Below are 12,198 nucleotides of genomic sequence, written 5' to 3'. Positions count from 1 at the left end.
TTATTTCAGTTAATTTTAAATTTCTATAAATGTTGATTAGACTTGGTTAATACTTTTAGAGTTAATTTATAACTCTGTTAATTGAAATTTTAATTCGGTTGGATTACGTTAAACTCTGTTCGGCGCGTTTGCTTTCCCTACTAAATGAGCCATGAACATGGGCTTTGGAGCTTTGCGTTCCGCTCAGGTCATGATAATGAGTTAGCATGAAATCACTTAGCTTTTGTTTAATTCCTTTGTTATGCAACAAAAATAAAATAAATTAAATAAAAAATTATTTTTTATTATAGAGAAAGTTGGTAAAAATAAGAGCTTGCAATGCCTATTTTTACTATGTAACAATCGGCTCTTATTAATACTCGACTCAAGGCCTTACATGATTCTAATACTATTAAATTAAAGTTTAGTAGTAATTTTAATATTTATAATTTTTTTTAATTTTTTTAATTTTTTCTTTTTACTTTAAATTAATGAAATTTTTTTGAAGATTTAGAAAGAAATTAAAAAAAAATTAATTTGATTATTCTTTCTTTTTTTCTTCCTCTAATTATTGTCCAAATAAAAAATATTTTTTTTTTAAAGTGTCAATGTTATTATTAATTGTAAATATTCTCAAAATTAATTTAATTTAAAAGAGTATTAGTACTATCAAAATTTTAATTCAGAAGAGGTTTTGTTTTCAAATTTATTAATAACCCATGACACATATACATAAGTTTAATGCATAACTAATTATGGCACGAAGATAGTTTTAAGGTAGTATTTAATATTCTGACTTTAGTTAAAATATTATTTTTTTTCTATTTATATTGTCTAATAAAATAATATTTATACTAATATTTAAAGATTAAAAAATAATTTATAAAAATTTATCTCTCTTAGTTTTTAGAGGTTGAGAAAATATTTTGATTAAGGTCAACAAAATAATACTATTATTTTTATATTTAATAATTAATTCAATAACTATTTTTACCTAATAGTTATGGTTTAAATCACTATATAAATATCTAACAATTAACAATTAATATTTAATAGTTATTAAAATAAATAACAATTAATAGAATAGCTAATATTATCGAATAAGGCCTATATATATTTTCATTTTTGAACAAACTTATTTTCTTAATTAAGTTTAAAGCCATTTTAAAATCAAATTTCCTTGAATTATTACTCTTCAATTATGAATTTCCAATTTCAGTTAATTACTTGTTTAAACACTTTTTTTACAATAATTTTATATATGTAATATGTGTGCACATGAAATTTAAGAAAATAAAACATTAGGTTTTGAATACAAATTTTTAAAATATTCAAAATTCTCTTTGATACATAAAAAATAGACAAAGAATAAAAAAGGCTAACCACAAAGGGTGCATAATAGCTTTGATTTTGTGATTTTATTTGCAATTGTATGGAAACAGCTTTATAAGATAATGGAATTTTTCTATTTTTTTTTTTAAATTATGGATTTATTTTTGATTTTTAAATTAAGTTTTAATTTTTTTTTTGAGAAATTCTAAAATTTTGTATTTTTATATCAACTAAATTAATGAGTTGAGAAAAACTTCTCTTCAAAATTTTAAAAATAATTTAAAAATTTTACTTATTCTTAAACATTAAAATATTATGGAATTTAAAATTAAAAAAAAAGAAGTAAATTTTGAAATTTTTTAGCATTTTTTAACTTATAAAAAATACTTTCTTTTATTATTCTCTTAAAAAATTTTATTTGAAAATGATAGATTTAAAATTTGTTGTGAAAAGCATTTTTTTTATAGTTTTTATTTTTTCTCTAAATAAAAAAATAAAAAATAATATTTATTTTTATATCTCTTCTTATTTGTTCTTTTTTACTAAATAAGAAAAAAAAATCATATCCTTTTTATTTTTCTCAAATTATTTTCATTTCTCTTATTTTCCTTATATAAGACTGGTGAAATGTAAGCCATGCAAAATATAAATGCCAGCCCTTATATCAAAGGGTCCATAGTTCTAAATAATTAAAAGAATTTTTAATTTAATTCAAATGTAAATTTTTACTTATTAAAAAATTTTTATATAATTAATATTTTCAAAATATTTGTTATTAGTGAAATATAATAATTTATCAAATTTAATTTCATTTTATTGATAAGTTACATTTTATAATTTCTTACTAAAAGGAATTATTTTCATAGTATTTATTTCCTCTTAGAAAGTGTCATCAATTTGTATAATTTACCTTATTTAATAAGTATTTCCATTTAATTATTTAATAATATTTACATTATTTAATCATCATTTATTATATTTAATATTAAATAAAAATTTATTTATTTTTTAATTCAGTTAATTATATTCTCAACTTGTATGAAATTATATAATTTCACCTTAAATTTTATTTATATATTTATTTTTCACATTAAACAATACAATTGTATCAACAGAGTAAAATTAAACTGATATCAATAGTTTAGAGTATAATTATTAAAAAAAATAATTATAAAAATTATTAAAATTTGAAATTTTTTGTCATTTCTTTATAAAGTATAAATAAAAACAATTATATAAAAAAAAACTCAACATAAGAATCTATTTAATATTACTATTAAAGTTAATAAATTATCAAGGAAAAAATATATATATTTTTAAATATATTAATTAAATAATATTTAAAATTAAATTTTAACTTTTAAAACACTAAACCAATAAAAATAATTTTAACATTGAAAATGAGTTTTTTAGGTGGTTTTAACGTTTGAAACCTCAACGCCAAACGCCACTTATTTCTTAACCGATCGCCAGTCCATAGATTCCAGACCAGACCGGACCCGCCGCCCACCCACCAACACGAATCTTTGAACCAAACCCTAATAAAATTAATAAAAAAAAGGAAAATCAGAAACTCAAGGAATCTTTTTTAAATTTTGGTCAGAGTCTACGGCCGTGATTGATCTCCCACTATAAAGCCTTCTATTCGTTTCTATTCATTTCAGCAGCCTCCATTGTATTCATTCTCCTTCTTTCTGCTTTCTGCTTTCTGCTTCCAGCTCCTCTCTGAGACTCAGCGGGAGGGAGAGAGAGATAGAGAGAGAGAGAGAGAGCCATGTGTGGAATACTCGCAGTCTTTGGTTGCATAGACAACTCACAAGCTAAACGCTCCCGCATCATCGAATTGTCTCGAAGGTCAAATTTCTTAATTTTCCCTCTTTTTCATTTTTTCTTGCTCGTTCTTTGTTTCTTTTCTTCAACTTTACATTTCGCATTTACTCTGAATCTCATTCAATTTACTCTTTGTTTTTCATTTCTCTTGCATTTCTCTTGCATTTCATACTTTGATGCTCTGTTTGGATCATGGAAAAAAATGGATAATTATGAAATTGCATGAGAAAATTGGCTTTTTTTGTCAGAGTAGATTATCTAATTGAAATTGTTTTTCTCCTGTTCTATTGATTTGGGAAGTATAGGTTAAGGCATAGAGGTCCTGATTGGAGTGGCTTGCATTGTCATGAAGACTGTTATCTTGCTCATCAAAGATTGGCTATTGTAGACCCTACTTCTGGAGATCAGCCACTTTACAATGAGGACAAGACTGTCGTTGTCACGGTATTTTTCTAATTATTATATTTTGTGGGGTTGGCTGAATTTCACTTTTAGAGGTTATAAGAATTTGTATTTAGATACTATATATTTGGAGTTAGTATGATTAATGCTGTTATCATAATTGTGGAGAGATATGAGATTGTAGATGGTGATCCATAGTGGAGGATCTCTACTTAAAAAATTGAGCTGGATAAAATAAGTGTATTAGATGGTAGGAGAGCGTATGAAGCCAGAATAGGTAAGTGTGGACGTTGGATGCAGTTTATTCATGGTTTTGAACTTCCATATTGAAGCTCTTTGACAACTGTAAACTTAAACCTTTTGATATGGCTTTGTCTTGGCAAATGCAATGACATGTAGTGTTGGGCTTTAATTATTAGCACAATGATGAATGGCCATTGCCTTTATAGTTTGAAATAACGTAGGACTTAAATGAGATTGATTTTCACCTCGATAAATTTCCCACATTTTGCTAGATCATTGATTTTATATTTTCTTTTAATGTTATATCATAAAGACAGCCCATTCACATTGAAATCAGCTAAAGGAACTCCTTTTTGAGTCTTCCTGAAGCAGAATCCCACAAGGGGCCAGAAAAATTGTTTTATCCCATAGCAATTGTAAAGATAAAATCTGATTTTAAAGATATGAGAATTTCCTCCAAGCAATAATTAAAGTTACAGCAAAAACGGGAAAATGATAAAATGATATGGACTTTGTCTTGAGTTTGATTCATGGAGCTCCATTTTTCAGGTTAATGGAGAGATATATAACCATAAGCAATTGCGGGAAAAATTGAAGTCTCATCAGTTCCGAACTGGTAGTGACTGTGAAGTGATTGCCCATCTTGTAAGTACCTCAATATTTATAAAGATTACTTTGTATATTTTCTATTCGTGGATTGCTGATGCAGTCCGAGGGTCACACAAACAAGCAAAATAACATATAAGACCTAAGTCACGTCATCTGCATCTTGGAAATTTTCATTTATATCATTTGATGCTTTTGTGTTTTGCCCTAACCTTTTAAACTGAGTTGCACATTATGCAAACCAAACCAAACATATGCAAGTGCAAGGGCTTAAGAAATTACCAAGGTAGTCATTATTCTTTTGTGTTTTTAAGTCATTGCACATGAAATGGATTGTGCTATCTCTCCTCCCCTCCCTCACCCACCACCTTCCCCCCTCTGCCCCCGCCCCCCCCGCGGCCCCCCGCTTCTCTCTCTCTCTCCCTCTCTCTCTCTCTCTCTCCTTCCTTCTAGCCTTTACTTCCCACTTAACCTTTGTCACTTATCTTTGCCAGTACGAAGAATATGGAGAAAGTTTTGTGCACATGTTAGATGGCATGTTCTCCTTTGTCCTTCTTGACACCCGTGACAAAAGTTTCATTGCAGCTCGGGATGCCATTGGTATTACCCCACTTTATTTGGGCTGGGGTCTTGATGGTATGTTAAGTTGCCTTGTTATATGTGCTTCAATTTGCTTTGTTTGCTACTCTAAGAACTTGTCTGGAAGATTTATTCTTTTCATTAATGTTATTGTGTGCTATATGTTGAGTGACACAACTAATAACCAACCATACTGGGACAATAATGCAATGAAAATCTTGGCTTTTTGTGCTATGTAAATTGCAAATTGATAATTTAAAGCTGAAACACCTGAATTGTTAAATCATCATTCCTCAAAATGTAGGAAGGAATAATAAAATGAGATCCTAATGTATCTCAGCTTGTTTTTATCTCATTGATGAATTGTTGGCATGGTTGCTGATGGAAGAGCAGGTCTTTGATGTCCCCTTTTTAAGAATTGGGGCCTCACAATTATGGTTAATATGCTTTTCTCTTATGCCTTTGTAATCATTTATTATTTTTCTTTTTGCTTTATGTAAATTTTTAACGTCTTTTGAGAGATGTTGGGACTGCATCAATGCTAATATTTATTATTCTTCTTTTAAGTGTTACCATCAGTTTGCTTTTGTGAAGGCATGGATGGCATTTTGTCTATTTATTTATGTTATGTGTTGGATATTTCTAAGTTTTTTGTGACTTAAAACCAAGTAGCTGATTAGATTACTGAGGTGATTGATGGCACATGAGTTCTGTTTTAGGTGGATTAATATGCCTATTGGTAGGTATTGTGATGCTTTACCAGGAATATGGATTGGTTTATACTAGAATATAATTTTGTCAACAATACCAAAGATTGAAAGTAAACTTCCTTTTCCCCCTTTTCCTTTAATATTTCATCAAATTATAGGCTTCTTAATCATTTGGTTGCTTTAATAGTTGAAGCAGGGAAGAAGTGAGTTATATATATGCTTGTACAGATACCATGGGGTAGCTTGGTCATTTGGAATTTCAAGATGCACTTAAAGAAGGATAGCTTTAAGAGCTATAGTGTGAATAGGATTTGAAGGTTAAGGGGAAAAATTAACCTGGTAGCTGCAATTCTAAAAGATCTGGTTGCAGATTTCTTATGGCATTGATAAAATAATGAATTATGATTTGTTTTAACTGGTCTAATTGGTAGAGATCATTTTGATAAATATTTGGGAATATGCATATTTCTATATTCATTTAATTATTACTTACTTTTCAGGATCTGTATGGTTTGCTTCAGAAATGAAAGCATTGAGTGATGATTGTGAACGATTCATGTCTTTCCCTCCGGGGCATTTATATTCAAGCAAAGAAGGTTTGTATATGTTGTTAATTTGGGTTGATTGTAAGATTCCTATCGTAGCATGGTCTGTGCTGTTAAATCTGTTCAAGGTTCTTGTGAAGATGAAAGTTTTGAATTTGATAAAATCTTTTTTTTTTTATTACTCCACATTTTTCTGTTTGCGCAATTTGACGCTGATAGAACTGGTTATAGATGCAGACAAATGATAAAGCGACCAGAAGAAAATTTCTGTAAAAAGAATATGTGATAAATGGAACAATCCATGTGTATAATTTAAATTTGTGTCCCCTTACTCACCCTCTCCTAGGAAAGGTGAAAAGGAGGGAAAAGCTTGGGAGGAATGCTTCAAACTTTAGTGATAGGCTAATGGTTTGGGAGACTTTTGTTATAGGATAATGTATTTATTCTGTTTCAAGTATCCTGATCCCGCATTTTTTAATTTATATATTCAATGCCATTACATTTTGTGTTTGTCGGACATCCTTGCAGGAGGACTTAGGAGGTGGTATAACCCACCGTGGTATTCAGAGCAAATACCTTCAGCGCCATATGATCCCCTAGTTTTACGGGAGGCCTTTGAGAAGGCATGTTTTGTACACTCCTCTTTTTTTTAACCTCTTTCTTTCTTTATCTCTCTACATAAACTTGTAATTATTTTGAAAACATGTTGCCTTTCTGGGCAGGGACAAAGCTAGGATTTGTAGGTAAGGGGCATCTTTTTTTTTTAAAAGATAATATAGGTTATATATTAAGTACTCCCACTGTCCCATTTCAAATGTCTTTTAAGGTTTTTGCGCAAAGATCAAGGAAATGATTGGATAACCTCATTTTTCATAAAAAAATACTAATAATTGACTAAGGTACCCTTGTATTTAATTAAGATAGAAAAGGTGATAAAGAGGAGATAAATGCATTGAAGATAATAATAGACAAGGGTAAAATTGGAAAAAAATAATTAATGCTTCCTTAATTTTCTAAAATGGCAAATAGAATGGTAGGAAAAAAATTTCTAAAACAACGCTTGAAATGGGATGGAGGGAGTATTTAATTTTTGCTGAAATAATATCTATCTTGAATAATATTTTTCTTAGGAAGTTAGCAGAAGAAATATTTGTAAAGAATCTATGTGACTATATTCTCGATTTTACATTTATCTATAAAAAACCTCAATTTTAATCTTTGTGATTAAGTCAAATAAATTTATTGCAGAATCATATTTGAAAGTGCATATATTTGACAACTTAAAAAGCACAAAGTAATTTAGAACTATGTGACTCGAAAAATAAAATAGGCATCCAAATAAAATTATTAATGATAATCTAATTTAGCATCCAACAAAAGGAAATACTATTATAAAATTACGAAGAGAATTCATTGGCTATTCAGAAGAATTAAAATATGCAAAACAAATATAAATAACTGAATGCATGATTCATAAAGGAAAAAAGATAAAGTGTTTGACAAGTAAACCATCATAACTTTTATCTATAGAGAAAACAATAAAAAGAATATAGCATGAACACATGCATCTTGGAATGATCCTATCTTATGCTGCCCAACATAATGAATGAGGAGTTATTAACTTAATATCATTTGTCACCATATAATTTAATGTTTTGTAGGACTTCAGTATTCTTTTTATTCTTTCTCTTTTTTTTTCCCCTTTTCAAAGTCCTATTCCTCTTCCCCACCCATCTTTATTTTTCCCCTTTTTGTGTATTTATGTGGTTAGATGATAATATGGGTTAGCTTTAAACATTGTACCAAGTTCATCTCCCCATCTCATTCAAAATTAGATCACAACAAATAAAATCTCTCTTGGGTTTGGCCCTTCAAATAAAACTTTGGGTAGAAGTTCAATTTTATCTTTTGATAGAAGTTTTTATAATAGGTGCGATATTAAGTTTTAGGATAATTAGTAAATGTAATAAAAGGAAAAAGAAAATCTATACTCTCTTCCCATCAACATTGCTTCACCACTTTTTATGGGTTGGGCCGTGAATATTATTTTATGGACATGTTAGCTCCTCCATAATTTTATGGATGCATAATTATTGTGTTTGATTATTTGTAGAATGGGGGGCTTGTAATTATTTTTCTTATTTTATTGGGTTTCACTATAATGCTCTTTCTATTTTAACATATATAGTCTATGATAAATGGACATGGACATGGACATGGGGTGAATTTTACCTATCGTCCCTGAACTTAGCTCTTGGTTCTTTAATCCCTTTAACTTTTTTTTGGAATATGTGGAAGGAAAGGAATAAGAGAGTTTGTGAAGGTGTGGTTATAAGATATTCATTTGTGACAAATGTGTTTGTCCTTCTCACCGTCTCTTGTGATTCCAAAAATTATTATTATTGACAGATTTTGGGAAGGGAAAAAAATGATTTTTCTTATTCATTAATGTTACTAACCAAATATTACTCTCTTTTAATCTATTTCAATTGGTAGGTGATATCCTTCGGCCTATATCTTTATCTAGTACTTTTAAGTTTCTAGGTTCATATAGTTTCTTCTTCCTGCCAATTCCATGCAGGCTGTGATCAAGAGACTTATGACAGATGTACCATTTGGTGTACTTCTATCTGGAGGACTGGACTCATCACTTGTTGCAGCTGTGACTTGTCGTCATCTGGCTGATTCAGAAGCTGCTTGCCAGTGGGGATCACAATTACATACCTTTTGCATTGGTTTGAAGGTCTTGACATTAACTTTAGTATCACTTAGCGGCCTTATGTTGCACATCCCTTTAAATATTTAGGGTGGTTGGCATTTGAAACTGCTTTATTATATTTTTCTAATGTGAGATTTCCAGGAATATAAGATAAGTAAGAGTCCGGTATGTTGTCATGCTCATAGTGACACTGATTACTGTGATAATTTTTATGCAGTATCTTCTAAATGTTACCTTGACCTTCAATGATTAATTATCCACATGATGAGGACATTAACATGGCCTTTGGTATTCAACCTCTATAAGTTGCCAACTCTAAAACATTGAAAGAAAAATTGAATTGACATGACTGTTGATGCATTACAATGTTTTGCAATTGATGGCACTGGTATGTATTAGAAAATAGGGCTACTAGAATCTAAAAATGCCAATATGGTGAGCTACACGTTCACTTGGGGCAGTTGAATGAGATATGAGATAGAAGATTGTGACAGCCTTATGTCCTTATTATGTGGTCTTTCTGCAATTTCCCCAATATTGTTAATTTGTTATGTGCTCTGTATGTTTTTCTTGTCCAAGAAATTGTCTCTGTCCATTCATTTTCTTTTCGTTTCTGCCATTCAGGGTTCTCCTGATCTGAAAGCTGCAAGGGAGGTAGCAGACTATCTCCAAACTCGTCACCATGAGTTTCACTTTACTGTGCAGGTAATGAGTGCCTTTTTTTGCTTGAAAACAAGAATGCATACCTTGCATTTACATTAATTGTTGGTTTTCTTCATCATGTCAGGAAGGAATTGATGCTCTTGAGGAAGTCATTTACCATATTGAAACATATGATGTGACGACTATTAGGGCCAGCACTCCAATGTTTCTTATGTCACGAAAAATCAAATCCTTAGGAGTTAAAATGGTTATTTCTGGGGAAGGTTCAGATGAAATCTTTGGAGGTTACTTGTATTTTCACAAGGCACCTAACAAGGAAGAGTTTCACCAAGAGACATGTCGGAAGGTACTGTTTTTTGTTATTTTTATTTTTTTTTCTCGATTATGAGTGCAGAAGTATGTATGGCCAAGTTATCATATATACTGAATGGGTATGCTTCCTGAAGTATTGTTTTAAGTTGTTGTTTGCGTCTTTGATAATTAAACAGATCAAGGCTCTTCATCTTTATGATTGCTTGAGGGCAAATAAATCGACTTCAGCATGGGGTGTTGAGGCTCGTGTACCCTTTTTGGACAAAGAGTTCATCAACATTGCAATGAGCATAGATCCAGAGTGGAAAATGGTATAACCCTATTGACCTGGGGCTTACATAATGTGCTTTAATGTTTAATCCTTGAGAAAGTACTTTATTATATAATAAGCTCTTATAACTACTAACAGAACAAAATATAATAAAGTAATATAACCTAGTCATTACATGAGCAAGTGCTGAATAAAACCAGACCAAAAGAATTTCTCACCCATCCCATCTAGGGAGGGTGATACAAATATTGAAAAACTCGTAGTCAGGCACAACCTTTTCAAAATGATATATAATCTTACGCATAAGTATATGCATGATCTCATCTTTCATATTCAGGGCTTAAATAATATCGCTTCTGTGGTTTGTTTGTTTTCTAATTTGGCACTTGATGGAAGGTTGCATGCTGTAAAATGTCAGGCATGTTGGGAACTGTTTTGACACTTTACACTATATGCTACTGCTTTAGTAATTTTATTTGCATAAAAATCAAAACTATGTCAATAGAATTGTTGTTGTGCTTTAAAATTGGCAAGTCTTTACTGTCTGTTCATGAATGCTGACAAATTGTTTAGAAGGTTAAATGTTTGAGATTCTCTTCCATTGGTTATTATGATATTACAAAAGTTACTTGCATTTATAATAATCACAGATCAGGCCTGATCTTAAAAGGATAGAGAAGTGGGTCTTGCGCAATGCATTTGATGATGAGAAGAATCCGTACCTTCCAAAGGTTTATATAACTTTCCTCTTCTCCTTTGTTTTATACCATTTAGCAAATTATCTCCTGCTGTTTAGTATCCTAGCATAATTTCTATGGAAGAATTCCTAAAATGTTCTTTTTTTTTTTCACTTGTTCTTAGCACATATTGTACAGGCAGAAGGAACAGTTCAGTGATGGAGTTGGGTATAGCTGGATTGATGGTCTGAGAGACCATGCAAACAAACAAGTATGTGTACCTGGATCTTGTGGAGGGTTTTCATTTTGGATTCTTTATCTCAATTGTGTTGCTGTATTTTTGTTTTTGTAGTATATACTGTCTGTTTCAGTTTGCAGTATATAACTAGTTTATTTACGCCTACCCTTAATGCATGTGACTGATTACTACTTCTATAAATCAACAGGTCACAGATGCAATGTTGATGAATGCTAGCTTTATTTACCCTGAAAATACTCCTACCACAAAGGAGGCATACTACTACAGAACCATCTTTGAGAAATTCTTCCCTAAGGTGTATCACTGTCTTCTGAGTCTATGGGCTTTTATTCTTTACTGGTTCTCTGCAATCTATTGAACACCATTCATTTTCCAGATTGTATTTTATGTGTTTCATTATGCTTCCTTTGTTCTTTCTGTTCAACTCTCAAGATGCTAATTAATTTCCCATTTATGAGAAGAATGCTGCAAGGTCGACAGTTCCTGGAGGACCAAGTGTTGCGTGCAGTACTGCAAAAGCAGTGGAATGGGATGCAGCATGGGCCAAAAATCCTGACCCTTCTGGTCGTGCTGCTCTTGGTGTTCATTCAGCTGCATACAAGGAAACAGTGGATGCCAAGACTGGAAATCTGATGAATGGTTCCCCTCAGACACTAAAAGAAGGGATTGTAGAGAAGACTGCAACAGTTGCTTAATTGAGAACTTCTCAGCAGATGTTGGGATCATATTGACAGTAAAGATGGTGATGACAGAGGTACTCTTTCATTTCTACTTTGTTTCAAGGAGGAGGGTGATCTTGGGCTATGAGCTGGCTGCGCATATTTATATCTAAATAGCCTTTGTAAAGTTCCTCGTTGTTAGAACCAAATCTATGTTTTGCTAGTTTCTTATGTTTATCATATTTGACTTTTAAGGGTAATAAATTTATTTAATGTTATGACTTTGATTTGAGTTTCTTTTTCCATTTTCTTCCGCTCCAAACAAACTTCAAATCATTCACTTCCCTTGTTGTCAATACATATGTGTTATTAAACAAGTTGATTAGATCTCTGCAGTCGACTTTAGCTTACA

At 30.9% G+C, this 12,198-nt stretch overlaps 1 protein-coding gene across 1 annotated transcript; it reads left to right on the top strand.

The window, feature by feature from the left end:
• Nucleotides 1-2,959: 2,959 nt before the first annotated feature.
• On the top strand, nt 2,960-12,064 carry LOC110643567 (asparagine synthetase [glutamine-hydrolyzing] 3). Its single transcript, XM_021796015.2, has 14 exons — nt 2,960-3,165; nt 3,447-3,585; nt 4,336-4,431; nt 4,887-5,028; nt 6,182-6,277; nt 6,755-6,849; nt 8,808-8,969; nt 9,570-9,650; nt 9,733-9,954; nt 10,097-10,231; nt 10,842-10,922; nt 11,053-11,139; nt 11,315-11,422; nt 11,589-12,064. The coding sequence occupies exons 1-14, from the start codon at nt 3,086-3,088 to the stop codon at nt 11,820-11,822; spliced, it is 1,758 nt and encodes a 585-aa protein (XP_021651707.2). The 5' UTR covers nt 2,960-3,085; the 3' UTR covers nt 11,823-12,064.
• The last annotated feature ends 134 nt before the right edge of the window (nt 12,065-12,198 follow it).

Source organism: Hevea brasiliensis, chromosome 10 (genome assembly GCF_030052815.1).
Source record: "Hevea brasiliensis isolate MT/VB/25A 57/8 chromosome 10, ASM3005281v1, whole genome shotgun sequence".
Classification (NCBI taxonomy): Eukaryota; Viridiplantae; Streptophyta; class Magnoliopsida; order Malpighiales; family Euphorbiaceae; genus Hevea; species Hevea brasiliensis.
Note: the sequence above shows the minus strand (reverse complement) of the source record. Positions and strands in the feature narration are given on the sequence as shown.